Source organism: Poecilia latipinna, unplaced genomic scaffold (assembly GCF_001443285.1).
Source record: "Poecilia latipinna isolate Pla-1442-1.1 unplaced genomic scaffold, P_latipinna-1.0 Scaffold108, whole genome shotgun sequence".
Taxonomy (NCBI): domain Eukaryota; kingdom Metazoa; phylum Chordata; class Actinopteri; order Cyprinodontiformes; family Poeciliidae; genus Poecilia; species Poecilia latipinna.
Window position 1 is genome coordinate 361,388 of NW_015112724.1, and position 15,804 is coordinate 377,191.

Genomic DNA, 15,804 nt, shown 5'->3' on the forward strand with positions numbered 1-15,804 from the left:
CAGTAATATAAACCTTTCAGTATTCCAGTCAAAAACAAACCATCTAAAATCCATTGCTATAATCTTTCAGGTCTGCACCAAGATTTTGGAGAAAAACGCCAATCCTCAGTGGAACCAAAGCCTGGCAATGCCAATCAGAGTAAGACAAACAGAGACTGATTTACCATGACGCCTTTAACACAGATTAATGTTTATATTGGGATTTTTATTTTTATTTTTTTACAGTTTCCCTCAATGTGTGAGAAGATGAGGATTCGAATTGTGGACTGGTGAATCCGTACATTTTATCTGACTAAATCTTACCAGTTTCATGGTTCGCTGAACCAACACTATCAAACAAACTGTCTTATAGAAACCTCAGTCATTTTCAGGGATGTGTTTCTATTTCAAGGTCATTGGAAACAAATGGATTTTGGAAATCAGTTTGATACATGTTTTTTCTAGCTTTCTTTTCTTAGAAAGATTACAAATGGCAGAAAATATTTTCATAAACTGGCTTTTATTTCAACCATCTCTTCTTTGAGTTGATCTGAATTTAAAGTCCAAATAATTAAAAGCTGTAAAGCAACATGGCCGCTTTGGGCGTGCTGAAAAACAAAATTCAAATTTTACAAAAAACATAACTTCCAAAACAAAAAAATATTTCAATTAATCGACAAAATTCCTTGATATAAGATCAAGAGTTGTAATGTATTTTATTTAGTCTCCATTAATGAAGTAGCTTTTGGTTTTGTCCAGTTAAAAAACACTGGATCCAACTTTATTTTAGTCTGGCTGAGGTATAGTGAACAGTTTTTCACGTAAAGATAAACACACCACTTTGTGTGATTGTCTTGTAATTAAACTGAGTAGTTAATCAGATCAAAGCTTTCAGTTTCAAAAGATAATAGATTGATAAATTTGGCTTTAAGATGTTTAGCAGCTCTGGTTTCTTCTTTTTTCCCATTTCAGGGACAGAGCTAGTCATAACGATGTGATCGGCACCACTCACCTCTGCATGTCTAAGATCTCGGCGCCCGGAGGAGAGATTGACGGTAAGTCGCTTATCTAAACTAGTTTAAGGGTGCATTCACACCAGCCCTGTTTAGTCCACTTTAATCAAACTCCAGTTTGCTTGTCTGGAACGTCCGGTTCATTTGTGGAATCAAACTCGGACCAAAAATCCAAACCTTGCGCCTACAAACCTCGGTCCGGTCAAAGTGAACTGTGGTGCGGTTCGAAGGCATATGTGAATGTGAAATGGACCAGAGACCACTAAAAAAACAGGAAGCAGACTACAGTACAGGGCATTCTGGGTAAATACAACCCAAACAAACGTGCTAGTGGGATTTCTCCCAGAGAAATCCTACAACCGCTAAAATCTGACTTCACTCCCAGTTTTGTTTTCATCTTCCTTCGTGAAGAAGCGTTTTCTTCATGTCGTTTTGTTCAGTAATTATTGGTGCAGCGCCACCAAAGGTGAAGAGGATAACAGGCTTTTTGCTAGTTTGACACAGTGCAGCTGAAAATGTAACAAATGTAACAATTTTCATCCCCAATGGAACAAAATCTATTGGATTATCAGGTGAAAACACCCAAAAGTCAGTCTGACCTGAACTGGACCTCATCAGGCAAATCTAGACTGGATTTAAAACCACCAGTGTTTATGCAGAACTTAGGCTTTATCATGCTGTGATGGTTTTGGTTTTGGCTTTTTTCCACACAGACGCTCATACAAACTTCTCCTTGGCTAATCCCCTGAGTGACAAGAAGAATAAGGGGAGACACTTGCTGTGCTTATTTGAAACTCAAATATCAAGAGTTTCTAAGGGGAAAAATGTGAAACGTCTTTTATTTGAAGTCAGTGGCTGTAAAAGACATAATAACTAGCATGGGCTAGTACAAATATGGCAGCATTTGGTTACTCTATGTAAGGAATATGTAATATTTACTAGAAATAAAAAAAAAACTGTTTAGGTCTAGGTGAAAAAAATATTTAAGAAATTGGAAATATCAGATATTGAAATCTAGTCTGCAAATGATTAGTTGCATTTTGCTAATACCTTGGTAAAATGAATATATATCGATATGTTTTAAAACGAAATGGGCTGGCTCTGTTGTTTTACTCCAGTGATCCTGCATGCAACACCAAATGTCACCATTTAATCTGAATCTTTAATCATTTTATTATAATTAAGTATTTTGGTGAGTTATGGAAATACAAATTTATTTTTAAAAACCCAAACCTTCCTCATAATCACATTTTCTGTAGATATTGACTCCAGAATGAACCAAAAACGATTATTAAAAATATTAAAGATATTTTTTCCTTTCTTTTTGCTTTTTTGCGAGTCAAATGTCTCTATTTTTCCTCACTGACTGTGTGAATCATAGATCATTTGAATTTTGATTACGCTTCTGGTTACTTTGGTCATTATTTCAGTTACACCTTTCAAAATAAGTTTATTTATTTGCACTTTTGAGAAACATTGTTTCTTGGACAGTTTCTTCAACTGTTGGATGAAGTGTTGGTTTGTCAACGTAACACAGCATGGGTACTTTGCAGTTGACTTTGCATGAAGACAAACTTGATGTTTTTGTGATAAATACACACATCACTCCCATCTTTGAAGCTCCTTTTATTCCAGACAAACACAGCTTGCCTGAGTTTTGCTTTGACCATGTTTTCGATGCATCTGTCGAAGAAAACATGAACAATTTCACATCAGCGTCTGTAACAGCAGAGAGAACTAACAACATTGGTCTGATTGCTTGGGTTTTGGTTTGAGTTGCGTTCAGAAACCTCTGTTTCCATTCTTTCATTTTGAATTTCTTTGACTCTTAACCATCCTTCCTCTCTACGCATTCAGATGACTTGACTCCTCGGACCGTCCACTCAGGCAGTACGTCTACCTTCCTACATCACTTTCCTTTTACGAGAACCCACTCAACAAATCTGTTTGACAGATAATTAATTTCTGTGTAATAAAGAGAAAACCACAATCTATTGCCATCAGTAGAGCAGTTGTGTTTAGTTTTTTTTAATGTGTGTCATAGTTTTTCTCTCTTTGACCAGGTAATAAATGTTTTGTATGTATCTTGTGTGATTGCAGTTGATGACAGCCTCGGTTTCCTGCCGACGTTTGGGCCGTGTTTTGTCAATCTGTACGGGAGTCCCAGAGAGTTCACCGCCTTTAATGACCCACATGAAGCTCTAAACCTGGGAAAAGTAAGACTGCAGCCATTATTCTGCCTGCATGCATGAATGTTCACCCAGTACCAAAAAGACACCAGATGTGTTGCCACATGGTGAGAATTTATCAAACCTTCAGGCACATTGACCTGTTGGAGAGACGTTATAATGTTGAGTTAATATAAACTAAGATTTTATCAGTTGGATGGATGGATGGATAAATGAACAGATGGATGGATGAACAGATGGATGGATGAATGAACAGATGGATGGATGGATGGATGGATGGATGGATGGATGGATGGATGGATGGATGGATGGATGAACAGATAGATGAATGAACAGATGGATGGATGAATGAACAGAACAGATGGATGAACAGACGGATGGATGTCAGAATCACGTTGCCTCCTCTGGGTAAAGTCGTATTTCTCTGGTCCGTCAGGGGGAAGGCGTGGCGTACCGCGGCAGAGTTTTACTTGAACTGAGCACCAAGCTGACGGAGAAGCCGGAACACCGAGCGGAAGACGTCCCGTCGGACGACCTGCTGGTGGTGGAGGTGAGAGACGGCCTCCACCTCAGGGAACGCTGAACGTAGACGCCTGGACGCCATCTTTTCTCTCTCTGCCTTTCAGAAGTTCCTCAGGAAGAGGAAGTTTTCTCTGTTCGTGGCATTTTACTCAGCCACGCTGCTGCAAGACGTCGACGACGCCATCCAGTTTGAGGTCAGCATCGGTAACTATGGTAACAAGTTCGACTACACCTGCCTCCCTCTGGCCTCCACCACACAGTTCAGCAGGGCCGTGTTTGACGGTAAGTTGGGTTGTTAGTAATGCAGGATCTCGTTATTTTGTTAAAGATAACCTCTTTATTGAGTCAATGCTCTAAGCTGATAGATCTGAAAAACAAGAAAATAGTAAAAGGTGAATTTTTTTCCACATCCCTAAAGGAAAAATGTAAATCAAGAAAAGACTGGGAATTTGAACAGAGCCCTGAGGTTCTCCACAAATAAAGAGCCACACATTTTATGAATTAGCAAAGATCATTTAAAGTTAGAACTGGACTTTGTGAAATTATGAGAAAGCAAAACCCCGCCCCCAAACAAAAGTGGGCGGAGCCAAGAGACAAATAGAGATGAACAGAGGAGGAAAGCAGTACTGAATTACTACTGCTAATTTATCCACTTTAAGTCAATATACTTAGCAACTTTTCAGTCCTATAGTGATTTTTCAACAAAAAAGCGACTAGCATCAAATTTAGCAACGAAAAGCTGTAACGTTGTAAACAATATCATCAACTGCGGTAGCCATCGTTCAACTCAAGGAGGGCAGCTTTGAGACAGTTTTAGCCAAAATAGTGTCAAATGGTCAAAATCTGCACAGAAACTTAAAGGTAGCAGCCTTACAAACAAATTTAGGCAGTTTATCAGTGGGAAAAACAGTTGATTTGGGGGTTAGCTACACTTTAAGAGCTGCAAGTATAACACAAACACACAAGTTACAATTAAGTCAGCAGTTTTCTTCAGTTTCAAAAAGCTAAAACTAAACTATAACTCTTAAAAGAGCTTAATGCTGCACGTTGAAACCAAATTAAATTTTTGAAAACTTTGTTTTTTCCTCTGTCTTAGGTTGCCACTACTATTACCTCCCCTGGGGAAACATCAAGCCAGTGGTGGTTCTGTCATCAGAGTGGGAAGACATTCGCCCGAGGATCGAGGCCCTCAACATGCTGCTCGCCATCATAGACAGACTGGTTTGTGCTGCTGCTTCTGTAAATTAGCCTCTTTAAGAGATTTACGTAAACACCAATCAAATCAAATTCCATGTCCAGGAGACAAACCTGCAGCAGGTGCAGCTGGAGGTCAAGGCCGGGAGCGATATGGAGGACGTAGAGCTGCAAGTTGTAGAGCTGCTGGATCATCTAATCGCAGACTGCAGGTAAAGAATGGATCGTTTCACTGCTGGCTCCTGTATGTTTAAATCCTAAGGCGATCCTTGGTTCAATTCCCAGTTCAGGCTTTCACTTCTTTATCCTTCTGATTTCTTGTCCATTTACTGTTAAATAAAAAACCACTAGAGCTAAAAAAGAGGGTCTATTTCATTCCTTTAGTGCCATGTGGATCTAATTGGCATCATACCTAAATTTACACCTGCAACAGGTGGAATGTAATCATTTACTCAACATTTTATTGACATCAAACACACAATAAAATGCTTTGTACAATTTTTTAAAATACTGATGAAAATCTTTTTTTTTTAAAGTTAAAAAATTAATTATAATACTTCCTTCTCTTTTTTTTTACACTTAATTTCCCCCAAAAGTGGGTGGAGCCAAATACAAAAAGGGGCGTGGCTCCAATTGAAATACACTTTAATTGGTGTCAAATATATCAATTTCTCATTGCTTTATTATATTTTCATAAAGTAAATAAATAGGGTATCAAAAATCAAACTTAGAAATTTCCAAGTATTTTATAGCAAATTTATGAGATTAATCTCAAACTTTCAAAGCTTTTCTAGCAAATTGTTGACTTTTTAACAACTGAAATTTCCAAGTTTTTTCTAGAAAATTTCTAGAAATTTTCTGAAATTAAACAAAAAATTTCTGGGAGGGTTTTCTAGCAAAACTTAGACTTTTGAAACAGAAATATCCTTGTCTTTGCTGTACAATTCCAGAGATTTTTTGGCAGAAATGTACTCTTCCTTTTTGTTTTTCGATCGGCCCTAACTGTAGACAATCCCGGGCAGACGTCTCTAATATTTGCTTCTCTCTCCTTGTAGCGAGGAGCTGCCCGCTCTCGACCAGTGGCAGTGCGCCACTCCTCTCGACCGCTCGGTCAGGCACGTCCGAAGCCTCCACCTGCAGCAGATCACGGCGGCAGCGCTGGCGCTGAAACATGGACCAGAAACCGAGCTTTCCTCAGTGCTGGAGCAGGCAGAGGACTGGGCCAACCGACTGAGGACGATCGCTGAGGAGGTGAGAGCTAATCCAGCTGACCAGGAGGTCGTTGGTCCAATTAAAAGGTTAAAGGTGAAAACCTGACAGTGAGTTTTGTGTCTCAGCCTCAGAACAGCCTTCCAGACATCGTGATCTGGATGCTGCAGGGCGACCGCCGGGTTGCGTATCACCGCATCCCGGCGCACACGGTCCTCTTCTCCCAGCAGTACTGCGGGAAACACTGCGGACAGCTGCAGAGCGTCTTTCTCAAGGTGCTTACACACACACACCTGCACACAGACACACACACCTGCCTGCACACAGACACACACACCTGCACACACACAGTTAATCACCAGAATAATTGATATAACACTTCATGTTGCTCTAGAAATATCATTCATCTTTGCTTGTGGGCCACATTACTTTAATTATAAGGGCCATAAGTGGCCCGTGTACCACAGATTGGTCAGCCCCGCTCTTTGTGAATGACCTGGTGTGTCTCAGTACCCGCAGGGCAGCGGTGGAGAAGCCAAACTTCCGGGTCAGCTGAGGGTGAAGGTGTGGTTTGGACTAGCTGCTGATGCCAAACACTTCAACCAGTTTGCTGAAGGAAAACTGTCCGTGTTTGCTGAGACGGTAAGAGACGAGATGAGAACAGAACCGATTATTTTTACCGCGGATGGAGGAGAAAATGGCTAAAATCTTGACTCACTCCTTTGTTTCTTTATATTTCACTTTAATTCAACCAGACTTTATAGTTTCCAGATAGTTTTGATCAATAGTTCTCACTACCTGAGTGAAGCTGGTCGCCCCCACTGTCTTCAAATCTAACAAACATTTGTGTTGCAAAAAAGTTTTGTTTGTCCCGTTATAATTTTAAAGATATTAAAAAAAACTTTCCTGGGGTCATGAAAGGTCAATTATTCCCCTGTTCACGTTTATAAAATCAAACAAATCAACCCGGCTGCATTTGTGCTGCGTTTGTGCAGCAATTTTCTTTTGTTTGTGCTGCTTTTGTCGAAGATGTTAATGAAAGTTTAAAGGTCGAAAGGTCAGCCAACAGCACCACATCACCCAAATCTGACAAATAAAATTTGTAACAATTGGTGTCAATTGCCCTCCTACGTTTGTACTGCAAAAATTTCCTTTTGTGCTGCTATCGTTGTAAATATGGTAATAAAAAAGTTTCCAGAGGTGACCTGGAAACTTTTACAGAAGAAATCAAATTTGGTGTAAACAACTTAGCTAAGTTTGTGCAGCAGAAGCTTTTGTTTGTGCTGCTTTTGCTTTCACAATATTAATGAATGTTTAAAGGTGAAAAGGTCAACCAGCCCCGCCAGATTACCCATATCTAGCAAAATTGGTGTCTGACATTTTTGCTACAATTCTGCAGTTTTGTTTGTGCTGCTTTTGCTTACTGATGATGACCTCTGGAAACTTTTTTAAAATGATAAAATATTTTGCTGCACAAACATTTGGCAGCCATTTTGTTAGATTTGAAAGTGGCGGTGGAGCGAGCGTCACTCAGGTGTTCTGCTTCACTCCATTAAAAATGCCGAGGGGACTGAAATCGCCGTGGAAACCTGTCTCGAATTATTTCCAGTACGAGAACCAGACCCGGCTGGCTCTGGTGGGAAACTGGGGGACGACGGGCCTGACCTACCCGAAGTTCAGCGACGTCACGGGGAGAGTGAAGCTGCCCAAAGAGAGCTTCAGGCCCTCACCTGGATGGGCCTGGGCTGGAGACTGGTTCATCAGCCCCGAGAGGACGTGAGTCCACGACGACCGTCACACTGCAGAGCTTCAGGCTCAGTTCAAATTGTTTTTTTTTATTTTTGCATGGTTCTTCACACTACAAAGGTTATCATAGTCAACTAAAACTAACGAGATAACCCCAGAGTCAGTTTTTGTTCAGCAATAATTGAGTACATTTTTTTGAAAACAGCATCTTCTGTTGGGTTTTCATTACTCAACTGATGTAAACAGTCACATCACAACATTTTGACCTTTTTGAATTGTGCACCTAAAAATTAAACAAAGGATGAAAAACTAAAACTTCTACTACAACTAATAAAAGTAAACTAAAACAAAACAATATTGAACTAATAATAACTAATAAAACTAGCAAACACAATAACAACTAATTAAAACCAATTGAACTAGACAAATAAAACTAACTATAGTGTAAAAACCCAAAATTTCAGTTGAAAACCCCCAGTTCAGTAAAAATTAAACTGCAGTTTAGTTTTTATACTAAACTATGGTGAAAACCCAAAATACTTTGCCTTTTTCCAAAATATTTGGGTTTTTCAGCTCAAAACCCCCAAATAGTTTGGTTTTTCACTATAGTTTAGTTTTATTTGTCAGAAAAAACAAACTATTTTGGTCTTTTCCCCAAATAATTGGGTTTTTCACTAGTTTTATATGTCTAGTTCAATTGAAAAACCCAACTATTTTGGGTTTTTCCCAAAATAATTGTGGAAAACCCAAAATAGTTGGTTTTCAGGATAGTTTAGCTTAATTTGTCTAATTCTATTAAAAACCCAGTCATTTTGGATTTTTTCCAAAATAATTGGGTATTTCAGTTGAAAAACCCCAAATAATTTGGGTTTTCACCATAGTTTAGATTTATTTGTCTAGCTCAACTCAAACCTTTTTTAGTTTTTCCCAAAGTAGTTGGGAAAACTTTGGTCCAATGTAGTGCAAATTAAGTTAAAATATTTGAAATAAAACTTGTTTTTGTTTTTGGGCCTGATTTACCTTCCATAGACTTAATGTGAATATTATTACAGATAAATAGCCCTTTTGGGCAGATGATGCAGTCGTGTACCTTTGGTTTCCTGCCAGGCTGCTGTTTGATGTGGACGCCGGTCACATGACCTTCACAGAAGAGGTGTTTGAGAACCAGATGAGGTTACCAGGCGGACAGTGGATCGGCATGCCGGAGGGCTACACCGACGTGGTGCGTAGCTGGACGCGTTTCCCAACACGTCTCTGTTAGCAGAGACCAAACAATCTGCGTTCCTGTTCCAGAACGGGGAGAAAACGGTGCCGAAGGACGAGGTGGAGTGTCCTCCTGGGTGGGCATGGGACGAGGTGGAGTGGAGCGAAGATCTCAACAGAGCTGTTGATGATCAAGGTGCTGAGAAAGTAAAACATCCACCAACAAGCAGAGATAGAAGCTGATCTTTAGCTTTGATAATGGGTTTGTTTTTAATTTCAGGCTGGGAGTACGGCATCACCATTCCTCCGGACCGCCGACCAAAGTCTTGGGTTCCTGCAGAGAAGATGTACCACACCAACCGGAGGAGGCGATGGATCCGGATGAGACGGAGAGACCAGCAGAAGATGGAGGCTCTCAGGAAGGTGACTGGTTTCTAAATTATAAAGATAAACAGATTTAATCACCTCTAAATGACGTCATGTGACACTTTTCCATGATTTCAGCACGCTGTAGTTTTTATTAAGATCCTAAAATTCAATTTATTTCAAATTGGAAGTGGAGCTAGTACTTTTTAAAATAAATATTAAGAGAATATTAACTTAAAACAAGCTCCTATATCGTGCTGAAAAGTTACTCGTATGCTGATCTTGTCTTAGGAAATATTGAAATATTTGCAAGTGAAACTGAACCAAATTTTCTTAGAGGATTTTGTTCTTGTATCGAATATTATCTGGTGTATGGATAATTAACAACAAAAAATATATTAATTACATAATAACCTTGTTTTTAAATGTAAATGTAAATGTATTTGTAGTGTTATCTGGTGAATGGATAATTAACAAACATTAATTTATAAAATTCATTATGTAACCTTGTTTTTAAATATTTTTCTTTAATATATTTATTTAACTCTTGTAATATGTTGAATAAATCTGGCAAATGGATAAATAGGAAAAGAATTTGATGCATAATGTTAATTACGTAGTAATCTGTTTTAATATATTTATTTAACTAAATAGTTATTTTTATTTGCAGTGTTTTGTGGCAACAAGACAATCAACTAAAAAAATGTAATTTATTTGGCCTTTTTCTTGTTAATTCAAAATATTGATGATATAACAACCTTGTTTCTTTTAAAGTATTTTTTAATATGCTGAAGTCATAGTTTTAATAACTTCAGTTATTTGTAGTTTTATCTGGTGAATAGATTAACTAAAAATGAATTGATAATATTAGTAATTAACATATTTTTAAAAATTTAAAATATTTAATTAAATGTAATATGTTGAATAAAGAAAGGTACCAAAACGTATAAAAGTAATATAAAGTTAAAAAGTAATTGATTTAAATGAAAGTATGAATAAATAAATAAATAATTATCCGCTTTCTTTATCTGGTGCAGTTTGTGATTTTCTAGCTGTAATTCTCCCTTTTGACCACCAGATGGGGCTCTAGTTGCACAAATAATGAAAAATACAATGTAGAAGAAGCGTCACCTTTGCCCTTATTTCTGTTTTATCCCGTTTTTTCTGCGGAGAAAAACAAAGTTGAAGAAAATGTTGAGGAAAATCTGCTCCTTTCTTTTAACTTCCCACAGCAGCGACCGGATGATTCAGACAGGGAGGGCTGGGAATACGCCTCGCTGTTCGGCTGGAACTTCCACCTGAAGCCCAGGAAGACGGACAGCTTCAGGAGGCGCAGGTGGCGCTGCCGCATGGAGCCGCTGGAGAAGACCGGACCGGCCGCCATCTTTGCTCTGGAATGTTCTCTGGTGAGCAGCATTAGCTTCCCGAGCCCCGTTGAAAACACACAAAAAATGGTATAAAATAAGTACAGAAGCACTGAATTTTATATTTCCCCCTCACTTTTGTATGCTTTAAAATAATTATCAAATTAATTTAGCATAAATGCTGCTGCATATCTTCAGATTTATGACTTTAATTAATCTGTGGTGGTTGAATATACTATCACAGGATGTCCAAACTGCGGCCTTCAGAACAATTCTGGGTTTTAGTTTTATTCAGATTTCCACTTTTGTCTCATCAGTCCACAGCTAAATATTTTTAGCTTTTATTAGTTATTCTGTATCTTTACAGCTAGCTAAAATTAGCTATTTCTAAATTAGCTAATGTTATGTTTTAGCTAGTACAATTTAAAAAGTAAGGAGAACTTGAAACCATAGCTTTGCAACAATTTAAAAAGGAAGCCAGAAATATTAATTTGCTTTATTTTAACTGGATAAAATCCTTTTATTGTTGCTTAACTGCTGGTAGTTGCTAAGTGCTAGCATGCTGCTGATTATGAACCAACCACAAAGCCTTTTTCTACCAGATATGAGTTTAACTTACAAAACAAATCTGAGTGATTCCAGCTGATCTAATTAAAAATAAAACATTTTACATTTTCCTTCTCACTTTTATTCACTATTAAGTAATTATTACATTCATTTAGCATAAATGTTGCCTCATAAATTCTGATTTTAGTTCAGCTCAGGTAATATATGACTTTATACATTTTTGGTACATAAACATTTTTATGTACCAAAAGTTTTTGGTACATATTCAAAAATTTTACTTGAATATGTGCCAGACAAAATTTTTCTCCACAAGAAATTATGTAATATTTTTATGTTAATCCCATTAAATTCTCCTTATGTTTTTTGCAGCAGTGATTTGTTCTGAAACTTTCCCATTTTTGAAAAAAAAAATGTTTATGAATTACTTTTCTGCACACACCAAGGTTGTGAAATAAAATATCTAGGCTCTACAGTTAAATCACATGGTTAATCTTTTAAAAAATATAATAAATATTTTGAGGACAGTCAAAGTTTATCCATAATTAAAGCACAGTTTTTATTGTTTTGATTACTTTTTGAATCTTTGGTCTGCCAAACATCTAACATCTTGCAATCTGTAGTTTTTACATTTCTTTACGCTTTATTTTTCTTCCACAGAGCAGCATAGAGGACAAACATGACGACAAGTCGGTCACCACCACTTTTGGAGTCAACAGACCAACCATTTCCTGTTTCTTTGACCGTAGGGCAACACCCACACTTCTTTGTTTTTCTGCTTATCTTCTTTTTCTGGTTCCGATTCCTAATTGTCATGGAGTTTTTTGGAGCTGAAGCTGCTTTTTCTTGCAGGCGGGACCCGCTACCACCTGCGCTGCTACATGTATCAAGCCAGAGACATGCTGCCGATGGACAAAGACAGTTTCTCAGGTACAGCGAATCTCGACATGTGCTGGTATTCTGGCGCCCTCTGGTGGCCAACTGGTGAATCCAACATTTTTTGGATCGTTGTCAAAAATAGCAAAATTTATCTGGGTATTGGCAAATGATCAGTTGTAGTTTGCACACAATTTAGAAATTCTGAAATTATCAGAATTTTGTTTTTGTTTCTATTACATATTTATTTATTTAGCTGTAAATAAAAATTAGAGAAAAATCTTAGTTATGAATGTTTTTTTATTTGGTTACAAATGTTGACATTAAGATGACTTCAAAATAACAACATAACTCAATACTTCAGAACTGTTTCTTATTCACATATATAGATATTTATCTGTATTTACTGAAGCAAATCTCTTGTCTGGTGATACATTTTAATAAAGTATCATTTCTTTTTAGAAAATAAAATAAAACCATTTTTAGACAAAAAAGTATGAAAAGATACTTATACAGAGCTATTCAATACATCAGAATATTTATCTTAATCTCCAAGTGATTCACATTATATGGATTAATTATACACAAACTGCTGTTTTCCAGCCTTTGTTTCTGTTAAGACGATTCTCTGTTGATTAAAACATGACATTTAAAATGAGAACATTACTTCAGACCAATAAAAAAAAACATTTTATAATACAGAAATGTGGGTTTAATGCAGGAAAGAATTTTAATTTAATGTTCAAATTAGAATGCATATCATATTTGTTCAGGTTATCTTTAGTATTTCAGTGCAACAAAACAAACTCCCTGAGGGTTCAAATACTTTTTACGTCACATCTTTTACATCTGGAAAAACCGTTTCTGTGCAGAGAAATATCAGCGGATAATGTTTTAAAAAGAAGATTCAAGGCTAGCAGTTAGCTAACCATTGCTCTAAGCTAGCTAAAAATTGATCATTTTAGCTAGCTTGGAGGTACCTAAAATGAGCTAGCTCCTTCTTTTTCAGAAATGTTTATACAGATGTAACAGAGCAGAAATCTTTCAAATATTTGCAATTTTGTCTCATAAATCCACAGAATATTTTTGGACTATTTTTTACAGAATATGTTTACCTAGCTAGAATAGCTAGCTTCAGAGCTAGCTAAAATTAGCCAGCTCTAAGCTAGCTAATGTTATGCCTTAGCTGGTAAAAATGAGGAAAACCAGAAAAAATTAAGTTGTAACAATTAAAAAAAACAAGCCAAATATATAATTTAGCTTCATTTTTATTGGATAAAATCCTTTTATTTTTGTTTAGCTGTCTGTATTTGCAAAGCGCTAGCATTTTGCTAATTATGAGCACAAAGCCTTTTCTACCAGATGTGAGTTTTTAACTTACAAAAAAAAATACCTGAGTAATTCCAGCTGACCTATTTAATAATTAAAAATAAAAAAAATCTAACAGATTAAATGTAGTAAAATGTCAAAATGAGACGGGAGCCAAAAAACCTGGGAAACAAGCAGCTTTAAAAGTGTTGATTTAATTATGAAACCGCTCTGATTGTAATTAGAAGGAGGAGAAGAAATATTTTTCTTTGATTTAAAACGAGGTCATGGAAACTGCAGCTACTGTGTGCGTTAATCAGAAAGCCAGCAGAGACTCACATGCTAAAACTTTTATAAACAAAAGAGAGAGAGATGATTGATGGGAGGCTGCTTGAAAAACGGGGCCAACAAACAGGATTCTGTCAGCAAACTGATGATGAATCGCTATCTTTACTCAGTCGGCTCATTCACACTCATGAACAGTTAATGGGTGAGTAAAACTGATGGATGAGCTTCACTTGTGTTTTCATCTGGTGCGACATGACATTTTGATTGAAGATGATTAAAGACTCGGTCTGCTATCAAACACTAAGGCTTTTCTGGTTTTCCTTTCGATTTCATGTGGTCGCCTTTCATCTTTTGTTTTCCTGTCTTTTTTCTCTTCCACTCCGTTTTCACCCATCATTTCCTGACCTTTTTTCCTCTTAAATCTTTTTGTCTTTGCTTGCTTTGAGGCAAGAAGAATCATGGGAGTGAATATAATCCTGCTCCATAATTACTAAGCTGATGCGAAACATTAAAAGTTCAAATTATACGGAAGGATCTCTAAAAGTCATCACATTCCTGTAATAAAAATAGAAACTTGATGATATGAGAGCAATAATTAACTTAAATGAAGACTAAATGTTTTGTAACTCATTAATTCAAGGAGTTATTGTAGATTGTCACGGCTGCTGGGAGGAAAGATCTCCTGTAGCAGTCTGTACCGCACTGAATTCGAAGAGGCCTCTGACTGAAGACACTTTGTTTCTCTAAGGCAGCTTCATCTACAATATGGCTTCGTTCACACCGCTGGTCTTGATGCTCAGTTCTAATTTTTTTTTTGTTGAAATATGATCTTGTGTGTTTATTCTACAAATTAAAAAGCGACCGCAAAAGAAGAACGTAGAGTTGTTTACAGAAGTAATAAAGGACGCCACCATCTTTTTGACTTTAACGTTGTTGAGCGATGGGAGCCGATTAAAAAAAGCGAAGGAAGCTAAATAAAAAAGTAGAGCTATTAGCTTATTTGCGTCAGTTATTGTTTACCTCCAGGTTTCCCACATCTGGCTTCTTCTGGCGCAGAATTACGACGCAAATTTTACATCTAGACTCTAACATCAGAACAGTTAAAGACAGACTTACAGTAAACCAGCTCCCACCAGTTTCACCACCTCTTCAACAAATCTGTTCCCGACAGACATTCATTAAAAAAAAACATTAATTATGTAAAAGTCGGATAAGAAGCAACATAATCACTTCTTCCGCAGACGATTTGAAAAAGATGGGATTCGTATCTGATTAGGTCCACATAATGGAATTAGCACAGATCTGATCAGATGATTTTTATTTTTATTTTTTTAGGCGAAAACATCAGAATTGAGCCGTTAAAAAAATTCAGATGTGTCGCATTTAGCCTAGGATGTGGTACAAAACAGTGTCATAATGCAATATGATACATTACATGATATAATAACATACAATGCAATTTGATTCTATATTTGATTATATATAGAGTAAGATTATACAGTAAAGTATAAAACCTTCTGATGCGTTACTGTACATTAAAGTGCAATATGACACAATGCAACGTAATACTACACGATACGATGCAGTTTTGGGATGTCCAAAGTGCGGTTCGGGGGCCATTTGTGGCCCTAGGAATGATTGTTGGTCACAATTCAAGATTAATTTGGTTTGCAAGTTCAGGCAGATTAATGCAGATAAACTTAAAAACCATGTGTGGATTTAACTTTTAAGATGCAACACAAAGCATTCATGCAGGATTTTACTTTTGATTTAATTTAATTTATTAGTAATGGAGACCAAATGCAAACTCTGAAAATAATAAAGGCAGAGTGAGCAAAATCCTTGTTATTGTTGCTGAAAAGAAGCACTTTCAACTTGACATTTTTTAGTTTGGACACCAAATCAGCTCTATTTTTGTGTGTGTGTGTGTGTGTGTGTGTGTGTGTGTGTGTGTGTGTGTGTGTGTGTGTGTGTGTGTGTGTG

The 15,804-nt window shown here is 37.0% G+C and overlaps 1 protein-coding gene and 1 long non-coding RNA gene across 11 annotated transcripts in view; one reads left to right on the forward strand and one right to left on the reverse strand.

Annotated features, from left to right (window-relative positions):
* The window catches only part of dysf (dysferlin, limb girdle muscular dystrophy 2B (autosomal recessive)), an 88,246-nt gene that overhangs the window by 19,262 nt on the left and 53,180 nt on the right, over nucleotides 1-15,804 (forward strand). For 6 of the 10 annotated variants that reach the window (XM_015027889.1, XM_015027891.1, XM_015027895.1 and 3 more), the window contains exons 14-32: nucleotides 71-139; nucleotides 226-269; nucleotides 952-1,034; nucleotides 2,850-2,882; nucleotides 3,093-3,208; nucleotides 3,618-3,731; nucleotides 3,808-3,985; nucleotides 4,800-4,924; nucleotides 5,003-5,109; nucleotides 5,953-6,148; nucleotides 6,235-6,381; nucleotides 6,617-6,748; nucleotides 7,716-7,882; nucleotides 8,960-9,074; nucleotides 9,146-9,251; nucleotides 9,336-9,478; nucleotides 10,654-10,827; nucleotides 12,010-12,094; nucleotides 12,202-12,279. In XM_015027889.1, the coding sequence (XP_014883375.1) occupies nucleotides 71-139; nucleotides 226-269; nucleotides 952-1,034; nucleotides 2,850-2,882; nucleotides 3,093-3,208; nucleotides 3,618-3,731; nucleotides 3,808-3,985; nucleotides 4,800-4,924; nucleotides 5,003-5,109; nucleotides 5,953-6,148; nucleotides 6,235-6,381; nucleotides 6,617-6,748; nucleotides 7,716-7,882; nucleotides 8,960-9,074; nucleotides 9,146-9,251; nucleotides 9,336-9,478; nucleotides 10,654-10,827; nucleotides 12,010-12,094; nucleotides 12,202-12,279 (2,212 nt within the window). The remainder of the gene's footprint in view (nucleotides 1-70; nucleotides 140-225; nucleotides 270-951; nucleotides 1,035-2,849; nucleotides 2,883-3,092; nucleotides 3,209-3,617; nucleotides 3,732-3,807; nucleotides 3,986-4,799; nucleotides 4,925-5,002; nucleotides 5,110-5,952; nucleotides 6,149-6,234; nucleotides 6,382-6,616; nucleotides 6,749-7,715; nucleotides 7,883-8,959; nucleotides 9,075-9,145; nucleotides 9,252-9,335; nucleotides 9,479-10,653; nucleotides 10,828-12,009; nucleotides 12,095-12,201; nucleotides 12,280-15,804) is intronic. The other 4 variants (XM_015027893.1, XM_015027899.1, XM_015027900.1 and 1 more) reach the window with 2 other exon arrangements.
* The window catches only part of LOC106944696 (uncharacterized), a 17,897-nt gene continuing 13,899 nt past the window's right edge, over nucleotides 11,807-15,804 (reverse strand). Inside the window, exon 3 of the long non-coding RNA XR_001424391.1 lies at nucleotides 11,807-11,819. This is a non-coding gene — a long non-coding RNA (uncharacterized LOC106944696). The remainder of the gene's footprint in view (nucleotides 11,820-15,804) is intronic.